Consider the following 14,884-nt stretch of genomic DNA (forward strand, 5'->3'; position numbering starts at 1 on the left):
AAACCACATACCCACATACCCACATGCCAATTTTTTCCAGGTGGGGCAATTCAATGACGGTTGAAGCTTTTTCTTCACAACTTAAAATATCGACAAATTTCACCTTTAACATTAGTTCTTGGCGGTCTCAGTCTCAGTAGAACCATACCTTAAAGGTTAAATGCCAAAGTTAACCTTTTGTTACCTTTACTGAGATGTCAAATGTAGTGAATTTATTTGCATAAATATCGCATGGAATAAAGAATAGCTCAGCATTTGACCTTTAACCCGACGTTACCAACCAGGGAAGGCCACGTTTTCCAGTGGTCATTCCATTCTGCTACACTAGGATACGAATCCTACCAAACTGGAGCGCCACCTGTTCGCAAATGTAGTGCCTTCATAGCTTTTTGTTAGAAATGTCGTTCATAATCCAGGACAAAATTTGACACGTCCTTCCTGTGCTAGTGGTCGTTCAAATTGCATTAGCCCGTTGATGATGTCTTTTAACGTGGCGTTAAGTTGATTGGACTTAACTGCATGAGGTAACGCCTTGTAAGTGTCTTGACTTTGTCGACAACAAGCGGTTCCTGTGAAGAACAATCAGGACCAAGTGTGTTGTCGCACCACTTTCGCTGTCACAATCACATCAACATTATCAGGATCGCCGATACTTCAGGAGTCGGGGAAAAAACTCAGGTGCAAAAGCAGAAAATTCCCCTTGGAAAAAGTGTCCGGGCCTATTGTATTCTGTCGGATTATGCTATACTAGTAAATGGCTCTGTACTAGATGCCATGACCGCCAATAGCTTCAGATTAAAGTGAGTGATAGAATGCTTGGTTCCCGGACATTCTATCCCCGGCTGAAGAGCTCCCAGTAAAAAGTTGTAAATTCTACTCTAATAATTTATTGTTCAATAAAGATATTAAAAACAAGATCGTGATATTTGTCATCCTCTTCTCCTCGGTGACCCTTGACGTCGCCAATATGATTGGCCCATCATGGGAACGACACTTTATTAGACGGCGTTCCGTCCTCTCAATAGATAGGAATCCGCGGCGCTGAGTACATGGGCAGTATCAGATAAAAAGATTTACCATGGTGAGCATGGTAAAACTCTGAAGTCACCATGGTGAGCATGGTAAATCTGAGATCTTTTTCGTAAGGGACGACGGACGAATGATAACGAAAGAGCAGAGACCTGTCAAGTCCTAGGGAGCGAAACGCCTGGGGCGAAAAGGTCTGGGAGCGAAACAACCGCAATTCGTTTCGTACGTGTTTGTCGTACGGCGGTCAACGTTAGGTGGGTCATCGTCGTGAACATATTCACTCTAAGATGCAATATTAAAATAATGTTACACATTTGTTGTCAAGAATAGTGCTGATGATATGTGGTGGTGCCAACAGATCTTGCACAAAGTATGTTTAAATGCTATTGCGCACTTACTATCAATTACCCCATTCCCCGCGGCCCCAATTTGTGAATGAAATGCGTAGGCGGAAGCGATGCATTCTGGGATATGTCGACCTCTTGATAATGGGGTAAGGCAACACGGAAGAAGCAAGATGGCCATCAACAGGTCGAGAGAACAGATGAGGGGAGGGAAGAATTTAGGGGGCTTTTTGAGCCGTATTCAGGGTGCGATCGCTGAAGCGGTCTCCCCTCCGAAATTAGTAGTGGATAAAAAAACAATCGAGAAATCATGGAAGCTCATGGACAAGGTGGTAAAGCTGTGTCAGCACCAAAAGATGAACCTAAAAAACTCGCCTCCTTTCATTTTAGACATTTTGCCCGACACCTATCAACATCTGAGACTTGTCTACACAAAGTATGAAGACAGGTTACACCTTCTCAATGACTGTGAATACTTCAGAATCTTCATTGAGAACCTCATGAACAAATGCAAACGGACAATAAAGCTATTCAAAGATGGGAAGGAGAAAATATTCGATGAAAATTCTCACTATCGGCGAAATCTGACAAAACTTAGTTTGGTTTTCTCACACATGTTGGCTGAGTTGAAAGCGGTTTTCCCAAATGGTGCGTTTGCAGGCGAGACTTTCCGGATCACGAAATCAGACGCCGCTGACTGGTGGAGACGGTCATTTTGCAGCAGGTAATTGTCAATGTTTGTATGGCTATCTAATCGAATTCCTTTGCAGACGAAAAGATACTCTACTGTGACAGGTGATGAGTGAAGAAGCTGGATCGCTGCGGAAGAATAGGCAGAGTTACATGCAGGCTGCTTCCAACCGAACCGCTGTGTTGGCATATAAATGGTGTTTTCGTTATCGTCTCGTGTTGACGTTCAAGAGTATTGCTTTCCAGATCTCAGTGACAGATAACTTTATAAGGCGACAGGATGAAGCACGCCGCTGACACCGTCACAGACAGATTCACAGTCTACAGCCTGTCCGCTTGTTGCCCCATCTTCTCCTGTTTTTGGTCTACTCGTTATAAATACTTAAGTCATTCATTTTTTGATAAGATGTAGATGTCTCAAATGTGTTTGATTCTGTTGCAGCCCTGTTAATGAATTGATTAGATATTATACAGGGTGTTTCATGCCCCTTCCCCCTTGCACTGGACTGGAAATCTGTGTTTCAAGCCCTCCTCCCGCCTTGAAGCTAGAGAAGACAGAGAAGTTGGTCTTTGGGGAGCACCACCTGATTTTGAACTATCACTAGTAAATACTAGTATCAGTGCAGTCATGTCAGTGTATAACTATACAGCGTAGGTTTACCATAACCTTCTGTAAAGTAGTGCAGTTTACAACAAAAAAGTGAAAAACTGTTTCTTCAAGGTTTGACTTGCATCTGTTGCTAGTCTTTCACAAGTCCAAGTCGGACAAAGCCATCTTTTTAAACTAGCCTGTATACTTGTCGGTGTCCTAGGAAAGTATGATGGACATGATGATGTGGTATGAAAAACTATATTAGGCCCAAACATGTCTCATCAGGGAAGTGACTTACCCATATTTCATTTATCTTATCTTCGTCTGTTTTTAAAAGGTTTGATGTACCGGTACAGTAGAACCTCTCTATTAAGGACACCCTCGGGACTGAAACGTACTGTCCTTAATAGAGAGGTGTTCTGATTAGAGAGGTCAAATTGAATGGAAACAACCAATTTGGGACCAAAACTAGTGTCCTTAATAGAGAGGTTGTCCTTAATAGAGAGGTGTCCGCTAAGGGAGATTCTACTGTAGTGACATCCTGATGAGATCTCTGGTACAGGGATGTAGGTCAGGAATAAAGATTGGTTGACGCCAATGAGGGTTACAAAAATGATTTAACACTAGTCTTTACTTGATGATAATGAAATGAATGATGATGTTGCCGTGATTGGGATTTGTACCACAGACATTTGAATTTAACATGATCTAAAGTGCCGTGCAGATGAGCACTTCAAATTTCTGCGACTATAATCACTGCTGTGTGTGACAAACAGATATCTCATCTACAGGTTATCGATGGTCGCTAGAGTAATATCAAATTCTAGTCGCTGTGATCACCGATTTTTGTTGCAGGCTCTTGTGATAACCATCACAAATGAGCGATTTCTGTCGCATGCAATCTTGATCGCTGGTAGCAGGAATCGCTCAATTGCGGATTGCTGAGCTATTGAGTTATAAAAGTGTCTCAATTTTCTGTGCAAATGTGGACTAACATATAATTTGGCCAGTACCTGATGATGCTGTTGGAGAGACGATAATAACGACTAATGTTTGAGAGTAGATAATCATACATAGGTGATGTTTTTGTCTAATTCTTAACATAATGTTGTAGTCTATTATATTGCATTGTTTTCCTGGTCAGCAATCTGTTATCTCAGGAGGAAGTGATCTTGTAGGAATTGCTGTAAACAGGATGCTGACTTCTTGTGGCGAGTTCCTGTTCGGTGATTACCGGTAGTCAACACACCTAGCCTCACCAAAGAACAGTGCATTACTGTTACTGTACGGAACTGGAGGGATCAGTTGTCTCACCAGATACTGCAAGATGTAGCTAGAATGTGGGTAAAACTGAAGCAGCTGAGGTTTTGGACAAAATTGGGTTTGGGCGAAATTCGGTTCTGAAATATACCCCAAACCTCATACCCCATACTTTTGACACCTTTTAATCCAGGACTCAGGAGGTTATGGTTGTTTCACCGAAACTTCTGTCATGTCTGTGAGTGACTATGGGAAAACAATGGGGGGGATAGCCAAACCACTTCAAATCAAATTGACCGGAAATGACCTTCTACTCCAGCCAAAAAGGGATACATGTATGCGATGCAGTTCTGCCGCTAGTTATGCTGCTTTGAAATTGTATTCATGGAAAATGGTATAGGCCTGCTTTTAACAGTACAATACTTCCTAGGCAAGGCTGGAATGTAGGCCTATACAAGTTATAGTAACCAGTGTCACGGAATCCAATCAAACGATTATACCAGCTCATTTAGTCACTACAAATTGCTAATATTATTGCCTTCATTACCCCGCAAGCGCTCCGTACTCCTCAATACTTCTCAATTCACCAGATTGACACTTTTTCCAAACAAAATCTGCTTGACCTGAACTTTACCAGCATAATGCATTTCGATTAATAATATTTTTTCGCTGTTGAGTATGATGGGTATTGACATTGTGCCACGCATTGGCCTCCATGACATTGGCCTCGATATGATACAGGTTAGCTGACTTCTGTTCCAGGTATGTGATAGTTTCCGGAATGTCCAAATTTGGTGACCACGCACTGACATGACTGATGTTTTATCGAACAGTATTTACCACCAACTGTCAATTTTTTCGCTTCTTTATTTTTGCAATTTGCACAAAAAATGGGAAAAAATGATTTTCACAACTATTCATGGCAGATTACAAAATTCTTCCAATAAATTTTTTCACCATCTTTGTTTTTTGGATGTTTGTGAATTTCGTTAAAAAAACGTCAGTGGAAATTACACTAAAACTAACATTTATGCATATTGTTGGGTTAGGAATATGGGTTATTTGGGACGCCAATTACATGGATGAAATTTACAAGACCAATTGAAATATTCAATTTCAAACTTCAAATTGTGAATTCACAACATAAGCTGATAAAAAATGCACTTGACCAGTTGTGAGTAGTATCAGCCTCCCAGACCCCATTGTGATGTCGGTCCGATCGATTTTATAACCGGAAGCCAGAGGGATAGGCAAACAATGCCTCTGCATCTTCACTGACCATTATGAGGAGCGGCATCTGGTCAATGGTAATCACCCAGCTGGGATGACCATCCATTCTTGATCTTCAGAGCAGACACAATAGTCAAGCAGATTCTCTCTGCCAGTATTGCCCGACACGTTCAAAACTCGGTCATGGAAACACTGCTTTGTAGATTGGTCCTGTCAGAACTTGCATTTCCTGCTGGGTAGGCAGGTTCATTCAAGGATTCCTTCGCTGGTGCATGTTTGTCACCGATTCAGAGATAAAGACGTCATCATTTCGCAGAATGATCTTCATCACAAATTCACCGATGCATAGCGTAATTGGCTCACTACTCTAACCTATCTAAGGTGACACTTCAAACAATCCATTGTTGTGGGCGAATCCAGGATTAATTTGACTGTAAAAATGTGTTGATGCGTTGGCCGCTGGCTGTTCTGTTATATTTATATGAAAATGATGGGATGTTTGCCAAAAATCTAAGAAAGCTGGAATTTTCTTTTAATGCCACGCTGTCAATAAATGTGTGTTTTGCAACATTGTTGACAGGGATTGGTTCCTTTCAAAAAACAAGAAGTAACTGCATCTTCCGCGTGGCAGAGGTTGTTGATTTGTGGAAATTAAAATGTTTTAAAACTCGCACAGAAATGAATGTTCTCACCGTAATTTTGCCCATTAGCTTTGTATATATAGCAATATTTATCTTTATAAACAAAAGATACACTTCATGCTTGTGTTCATTCAGCAACTTCACATCATGCGCAGAGTACACAACTGAAATAATTTGATTGATTTTTCCCTGTTTTCTGAATTCTAGGACTTTCTGACTCAGACACTTGTCTACCTATTGCAGAATAATTTACATCATCTTGTCAGCCTCCTTGGCGAGGTAGCGCTTTGCTTCTCCTCACGGATAGTCACCCCTTATCGATGTGCTGACTCAAAGTGACGATTCGTAGTAAATATTGGACATTCCAAATATGGTCGCGAGTACATTTTGATAGGATTCGTAGTATTGACGTTCTGTCCTTGGAGTCGGAGTCTGAGTGATGATGTTATCACTGAAACATTGATCCGTCAGTATATGAATGAAATTTTCAAAAAATGGCGCTCTCTGATCGGTTATGTGGGCCGTCACGATTGAAAACCGATTTGGAAACAGATGAAGCAGACAGTCAATCAGGGGTTCTCCCCTGACCTGGTAGCTGGCAGTGTCCACCACAAGGCAATTTTGTAGGATGGGGCATTTTGAAGAATGGCAATGTTTGATTGGGTACTCCTATCAGAAAATCCACCCAAGTTTAAATATCAATATCATGTACACCCAGTCGGTTGACAGCAGTTGGTCTGTTTTGAAGGAGTTTCTACACAATGAATACATTTGATTGAATATGATTTTATGAAGGATTTTACATTCATCCAAATAATTTTGAAATTCATTCAATTTCGAATTAAATTTTCATCGGCATAGCAATTAGTAAATGTCACATTCTGACTGCGCAATTTGAATGAATCTAATCTAATTGGCCCCCACCGGATGTAATTTGCATATTTTCTAAAACATGCAGGGGGCATTGAGAATAGAACTATCGTATTTATCATCTGTTGAAAACACGGAAATGGCTGTGGTTTTGTTTAATTCCGCGACAATTGAATCGAAAAGGAATTTATTGTCGGTCGGTTAACAAACATGACCACAGCTGTATTGTGTGCGGGTTGTTATGGGTCGATGCAGGCAGTGCGATGGTGGGATGGCGGTGTTTGTGATCTGGCATATTGTGATACGGCTCCGAGTCTCCGAGGTGATTTCCATCACCATGCCATTTTCATCGGACTGTGGGAATTTCTGTTGATGAGTAAAAGCGTTGCGGTTTCTTCTGATGGGGACTGTGAATGGCAATCAATCCAAAGGTTGAAAAATAGCAACGAAATTCTAAATTTTGCTCAGAAAATCTATTTCGGTTTCCGCAACCCCAAGCACATCCTGTGCTGTTTATAAACTGTCTGTACCCTTTTAGATAGTTTGTCCTTCCGTTCCCTATTACTTGACACTTGGGATTTCTGATAGAGTTGTGCAATGGGATTGGATGAAAATCAAGCTTCTACATTTAGATTGTTGTAGAGACAAAATCGGATGTCACAAGTACAAAACTCCTTCGTGTCCTTGATAGAGAGATGTCTACAAAGGGAGGTTCCACTGTAATTCATAAATTGATAGCTTGGGGGCCAGGTGGATTGATCAGGTTAGGCTAGGACAGGGCGAAGAACCATAAAAACAAGGGTTCTTAGTCTCAGTCTTGGTGAAAATGGCTTTTTAGGCAGTATCAAACAACAAAATTGGCATTTGCGGTAAATAATGTCCGACACTTTCAAACCTATACTAGTCAGGGAAACACTCTATGCCCTGTAGTGCAGAGTTAACTCCCCTATCAGTGCAAAGCCATAAATCCAGTTAGATAATTTGTGATGTATGTGGAATTTGGTCGTGCAAATTTGCCCGCCTAGCAAATTTGTTTTCAAGTATCATCTATTAACTAAAATGTCTTCTTGCTATATGTCATATGTGTCATATTAAACCTGTACCATGGAGCTGGCTATATAAAGCTAATTGGCAATTATCTCATTGTGGCTGTCATCAGACCCCCTAAATCAGTACCCAGCTCTTGTTACTTATTACATAATTCGTTAATTAAGGTAATTATGTCAGCTTTGGGGAGTGGATTGATCAGGTCAGGATGGTACTGGGCGAAACCTACATTAATAATTTATGGCTGTGCATTATACTGGTTTGAACAATATTTCAGCTGAGCGCCAGGCCCTTGGGCCTCTTGTTTTAAGCCAATCATAATCTGGTTTAAAAAAACTCAACTAAAGAGTGAAGACGACTTTTCGCTTCACATTCAAAACATGTTTCACCTGGTATGAATGATGGACAGAACTTTATTTGTTATTTGTCGTCTTGTTTGCTTTCTTTCTTGCGTTTGTTTACAAAACATTCACTGTCTCTACAATCCTACCTGAATTGACACAGGTGACTTCTATCATCCCTTGTTAAACAAAAGGACAACTGTTGTCAACATTGAATTTAAATTATCCACCAAAAGCGAGTTTCTCGAGAAATTGGCATTGCATGCAAAAAGCCTAAGTTGCCAGTATTTTGCTTCAAAGTAAAGTATTGTAAGAATAAGACACTTTGGACTATGAACTAATGAAGTCTGATAGTATAACATATTTTCAACTGCTTCATTTTCTGTCGCAGTAACCAATAATCTATGTGCTCCATGTATTTTCTGGTGAAAACCATGTGACCTTTCCTAAATCACCTACTTTTTGGTATCACATGGTCTTTCGATTGACCCAACCATAGCAAGCCACCCGGATGTTGGCAAAAGATCACGGCCACATTTGAAAAAACCTGATATTTTCATCAGAATTGTTAAGCCATTTCCTGGTACGATGAACTTGTTTAAGTTTTGGTGACCTAGAATAGTGTGATTATCAGAGTACATGTGATAGTCTTTTTCCTATAGGCCTGTAACTCGATTCTGCTCAGATTATTATTATTATTATTTTATTTTATTAAAAACATTTTTATAGCGCTTAACGTTGTTTAAACTTCTAAGCGCTTTACAATTTATAATAAAACATTAATACATGATAGAATAAAAGTCATTACTAAAGAAAACGTGCAAGTGGGATTTAAAAATAGGATTCAAAAGAATTTCTTAAAAATGAGTTTTTAGTGAAGTTTTCAAACGATCCAGGGTACTCTGGCCACGAACACTATTTGGAATAGAGTCCCCCATGAATATGAATTCTGCGCTATACTTCGATTAGAGTGAACCACAGTTCACAGTGTATGATGCACTATGCGCACACTGTGCCTCGTTTTGATGGCAGCGGCTATGGTTAGGCAGTCACGAACACTTGGGTTCAGGTGCAAAATATTGTAGCAGTGAAAAGCAGTCCAGATCAAATTTTTGGCATTAAAAAAAAGTAGTTGGGGTTGGAAAACACTAATCGTGTTAATGCCATTTGATATCCTTCAAGGAGAAGTGTGAACTACCATGGCAACAAGAAAGTTGGCAAGAAAATGTGCAGATACAATTAAATCAAATGTAGAAAATTACTGAAAACTTGGTGATAGTGATTTCTTGTATTCATTCATGAATAACGCAGCCAGGTTAGTTTGTTTGAATTCCACTCTGCAGTTACTTCCAACTTGCTAAGCATCTGACGAGTGGTGTTCAGCACGTTGTCAAGATTGACGAAATTTTCTAATTGATTTCTGACGGAGGGAGTGGTATGCTCATTAGTCATGTTTAGATTGTGACCGAACAATCATCTTGTCCGCTCCTCACTGCCGTATTGGCGATGCAATTATTACTCCCTCGCAACGTTATTGATGAAACATTTGTGTTATTTTCTGGCGATGCGATCTGCTCAAGGTTATGTCTTGTAGTTTGGAGAAAAGCGGCTTCCCATATTATATGTTATGAATCGCAAATTGGACGTATTTAGTTGCAAGAAAAACATGTGAGCTTCGTTCAGCCCTGATTTTCACTAAGGGGGACAGCGGTGCCCGTGGTCAGTTTTTCAAGTCCGATGCTGCGACGATAATAGGCCTGTAATCAACATCAAACCTAGCGTAACCTTGTTATCAATATCAGCTAACAAGTGATCATATTTTTGTTGCTCATTGCAGCAATAAAACTTGCTCATATGCTGGGCACCTCAATGTTACCACCTGATAGTAACACTCTGGTCATTTAGTGGTGAAGTATCTTCATGTACTTTTAGTGTAACAGGTGTACACTCTGAAGTAAATCCACGATGAATTAGTGGAATTCTTCCAAAATCATTCAGTGTTTCAGGATGTTCACCTCTTCAAGTGTGTTACTTCCTGTTGAGTTCATTTCAGTTCATCGACACCAGTTTCTAGTTGAACCATTTGCAATTTTGCAGCATGCATCAACCCGTGCAGAGCAGTGGATAACACTGCTGAACAGTGAGGACTTTTATTTGAACAGGCAAATAGTATTCAAAAGTGTCGCCATCTTTAGTATTTGTATCAAACTAATGTTTCTTTGAGCGTGTACGACATCTTTTAGAGAGGCTGCGACCAAGTGCTGATGAGCAGGGCCTAGTGTGTTGTGCGCATCATGCACCCTCACTGAATTATGGATGATCGATCATAGTAAAAAAACACCCCCCCCCCCCTCACAATTTGTCTCGGCAATTGATCTTTGACTATTTTCTTTCTCATCTTTTTAGGCGAGGGCCGGTGGATGAAGACAATATGGAAGCAACAGCAATGTAAGTTAATTTTCTAATGAATAATGAAGATTTTAAAAGATGATGATTCACTTTTTGTCCTTTGGGAGGGGGTGGATTTCGGGGGTAAAATGGATCAATGCCACCTCCTAGTATGGCAGTGCACCGCACCCTACTCAATATGGCTAGCCGAACCACTGTTTCGGTCTAAAGAAGATCGTTCATCAGGAAATAAAGTACATTCACAGAAACCCGACAGGAACTCAGGCGAGGGTTAGGGAGTGCCAGAAACCTGATATATCTTATGATAAATGAGGTGAGAACATGATGAAGAGCTTTATATTCCAGCTGAAGTAGGGTGGTACAATTCCATGTATAACCTCTGTGTAAATCAATGTGTACTGTTTTGTGTTTTCTGCAGTGTGGCCTGTGTAAGGCAGTGAGGAAATTTATTACCGCTAGGTACACAAAGGTGCATGTATTACAGCCCTTGTCAAGTCAAGCCCATGTCAATTTCATCCATAAAACTAAGGGGTTCTGTATTGTAGACTACATGTGACTGCAACTTTCTGGCATAAGTCCCTCATTGTGGGGGAGGTATAATAGCACCACTTTATTACCTTACAATTACATGATAAAAAAAACCGGAGTAGGATTTCCGAGTTGATACCATTACCAGGTCAAATGATTGATTAGTGAGGGGGTGTCCGGCCCAAACACCAAGCACAAGTGACTATTGCATACAAAAGTCTCAACAAAGAAAAAGTCTATTGATAAGTACAAAATCCGGCCTTACCAGTAACCCAATACTTGCCGACAAGCAATATTTTTGCCTGGCTGCGTGTTCGGCCTTTGTGAAAATGAAAAAAGTTGCTTGACCTGTCATGTCAGAGATTGCTCCAATTTGTGATAATCGTTATTGATGGTCCGAGGTTAGATATGATAGTTAAGTCAAAAAAGTTTCTATTTCAAACTTCCTGCACATGAACTATAGATAAGAGTCTGTTGTGCTCTTATCCATTTCACGCCCCCACCTTCCTTGCAATTTTTTACTGAGTGTGATTGTGAATAGCACAGTGTAGTAGCGCTGAAAGGGTGGATGTCGTCCTGGGTGCTGACAAATGGTACCCAGGTTCGAGATCGACTGGGCACCCTGGGTGCCATTACACTAGACAAACAGCACCCAGCTTCTTCTTCTTCACTTTTCTATACCTACAACGAGGTTGGCCCCACGCTCACGGAGGTCACGTGTCACAATACTGCGCTCTAAAAACCTTTCTTTCATCAATTCCATCTTATTCAAACAGGGGTATTCGTCTCCAGTCCAAGGGGAGAGATAAAGAACCTATAGGCCTAAACGCGTTTTTTTCTGTTTATCTGTTCTTTTTATTTCGCGCACTGCTAATGCCGCAATTACCACGGCGTGAGATAAAACGAGATTGCAAGAAACGTCCTCGTCCCTAAGATCCGTAAGCCAGGCAAAAAGAAGCTGGGTGCTGTTTGTCTAGTGTAATGGCACCCAGGGTGCTTATTGTCTAGTCGATCTCGAACCTGGGTACCATTTGTCGGCACCCAGGACGACATCCACCCTTTCAGCTGTAGTAGCAATTGGCTGTTAATCCCGTTCTGCATCAATATTGCCCCAACAAGGGTGAGATTCATGCCGTCAGTGAAGATCTCCCTCCATGATCCCTTGATCATTTTATTGATCGTTGGGAAGGGTTCAAAAGTTGAGGTCCGTCTCCCCATTGATTTCAGTGTGAGAAGGATTCATCTGAGGAAATTATGCGAAGCCCTTTTGTGCTAATATGGCCTTGGGAGAAGTGGCAAGGCCATGTATGTTCCCTTTGTTCTCCAGCAGAGCCTAGGAGGTGTTGCTAGGCCTAGCATGGGTCATGTCTCAGGGCGCCTCTGTGGGTGAAATGACTTGAAAACCCTCACCCAAACTCTGAGATTTACCACAGCGAGAAATGTGTAATTCCCCTAATGAAATAATCAGCTAAACCCTGCGAGACAGTCATCATGTGAAGGAGCAAAGAGTGGAAGGTCCTTGTTGCCTTCGGGAGCCTTGTGGAACAGTGGAAGAGCCTCTTGGCTAAAGGTCGGAAGGTCGTGGGTTCGAGGCTTGGGCAGTGCCACTTACCACTTTCAACTAGCCTTGGTTGAGCTCAGTATGACCCTCCTTGGTTGCAACAGAACAGAAATATGTTGCCTTAATCTGCACAGCCATGCTCTAACCAAATACTTTAGTGAAGAGAGAATTACATCCCGACAAAGCAGTGTGCTCTGTAACACCATTTGTCGGGGCGTCCCACCCTACCTTGGAAGAGCCATCCCACCTTGTTCTAGAATTTTGTTGAGGGTTTCTTAAGGGATGCCCCACCCCAAATTTCTGGCCACCCTCCCTTGTGATGCACCCTGGCAAAACTTCTTAGTTGAATATCAAGGGTACCACCCTTTCTTGAGAAAACCATGTGGAGAACCTGTCAGTTGTTAGGTGTTCTAAAGCCACCAAAGTTTCAGAAAGTTTTTCATCCACATGACATTGTGAAGACATGTCCTGGACAGTGCATCGCATGGTGGAGAGGTCGGATCTCCTGGAAGACATGTCTCTGACAAGTTCAATGTTGACTGTCAACTTGTTTTCAGAGTTCAAGCCATTTGTGATGTGTTCAGAATGTTTGATAAAGCAGGTTCAAAAGTTGAGGTAACTCTCTGATAAGTGCTTATATTTGTCTTCTCGTCAGTTAGCTAAAGCACCACAGAAGGTAAAGACAGGACTGACCACTTCATCTTCCGATTCAAATTTACATCTGACAGCAATTTCAAAGTACCTTTCCCATGAGAGGAAAAAATACTACAGCGCTGAATTATCCCTTCCTCAGCACTCCTAGTAACACCAAATTGGTTTCGTCATGTCAAACAAGAAAATACACAATTCGCTTCATCTTCTAAAGGGATCAATGATGACAGTATGCAGGCATTGGCTCTTATTCGCTTATTCCGATGATGAAAAAGAAAGATACCCTTAATTCCTTTGCAATCTATCGTTGCCACTCCCCCGACTCACCAAATTGGTTCTATCAATATTCGAACTAGATGTAGTTATCGTGTATCCTACGCAATCAATTCGGAATTGCTGGTTGTCAGATGTCGCAGTATGTTTAACCCCGTGTCGTAGCATTGTGACCACTCCCTCCTCGAGGGCCGTACAGTTGAGTGATTTTAATTGCTGCGACTTGCGATTTTGTGCGACAAGAAGATCTCTCGTTTGTTGGTCAAACTGATATTCGCTGGGATCGATATTGATCACAGGCACCCGCAATGACCACCGCACATGAGCAATTTTTGTTGCATGATTTCATGATTGCAAGTCGTACCTATTTGAAAATCCCACAATTACTGGGCACTTTTCCTAAACTAAACCTTTTGCTAAAGCCCTGGTACCAATGAGGACCAGATTCAGAGCTCATAATGGTATAATGTTATATTGAAACTGACATGACTTAACAGGAAACAACCTTTGTTTCCCTGGTAACAAACTGTATAAAAAACGTAGCTGGTTTCGTCTGAAACTCAGCGACGAGTCACGATCAATATTGGTGTGCGTGGGAGTGATGCGGTGTGGATAGCCAGGCTCTTCGTTCCATCGCTGCCAGTTTTCTGTTCCGAGAAGTAATCGTATCATTTCCTAGTCGAGGTTGAAGGTCAGGGTCGGCAGCTCACCTTGACTAACATAGCAGACACGACGTGATTTCTGGGATCGGCTATCACTTGGGAGAAATCTCCAGGGATGGTCTTGCCGCTGTGAGATTTGGCTTTAAAGGGGTACACCATTCATGCCATTCGTAATTACTGGTGGTCCTGGAAAATAGAAAATATAAACAATGCTGTAGTGCAGTTACTTTGACTGAGAATTTGCAGAAACTTTAAAATTATCAATGAATGGCGTAGGCCTTTATTTTTGCACTCTCCACGGATGGTTTACTGGCACTGCCTGTAAGATTGGGTTTGAATTTCACATGCCCAATGCCGTATGGGTTAGGTTCAAGGGCCCTGGCTGTGTAGCAAATACTCCAGTGGGAAAGCCTGGTACAACTCAGTTCTGAGGCCTGGCGTTTGGTTTCCTGTTTCCGGCCTGATTGGGCCACAGATTATGCAGATCTCTAGGCCTGTTCTAATTAATGAGTCCAGCTGGTACTTAGCCCGGGGTTGTTTACATTCTGTGTAGGCTTATATTATCCTGGATGTACTCTACTTTCTTTTATATAAGACCATTCAAGTGGAGAACAGATTTACAATCCCCGATCACAGCCCAAAAACGGTTATCATTTGACAAAATAAGTGTAATTTTTCAAAGGATTTATTGGCAAATGCGATCAAATAACAGCATTTCCAATCAGAGATTGTAAATGTTGGAGAATGGGTTGGCGA

The 14,884-nt window shown here is 41.4% G+C and overlaps 1 protein-coding gene across 2 annotated transcripts in view; it reads left to right on the forward strand.

Moving 5' to 3' along the window:
• The first annotated feature begins 1,514 nt into the window (after window positions 1-1,514).
• Window positions 1,515-14,884, forward strand: part of LOC135502024 (E3 ubiquitin-protein ligase CBL-B-like) — a 28,234-nt gene continuing 14,864 nt past the window's right edge. For both annotated transcript variants that reach the window (XM_064794462.1, XM_064794463.1), the window contains exons 1-2: window positions 1,515-2,097; window positions 10,451-10,492. In XM_064794462.1, coding sequence (XP_064650532.1) covers window positions 1,547-2,097; window positions 10,451-10,492 — 593 coding nt within the window. In that variant the 5' untranslated portion in view covers window positions 1,515-1,546. The remainder of the gene's footprint in view (window positions 2,098-10,450; window positions 10,493-14,884) is intronic.

Source organism: Lineus longissimus, chromosome 18 (genome assembly GCF_910592395.1).
Source record: "Lineus longissimus chromosome 18, tnLinLong1.2, whole genome shotgun sequence".
NCBI classification, from domain to species: domain Eukaryota; kingdom Metazoa; phylum Nemertea; class Pilidiophora; order Heteronemertea; family Lineidae; genus Lineus; species Lineus longissimus.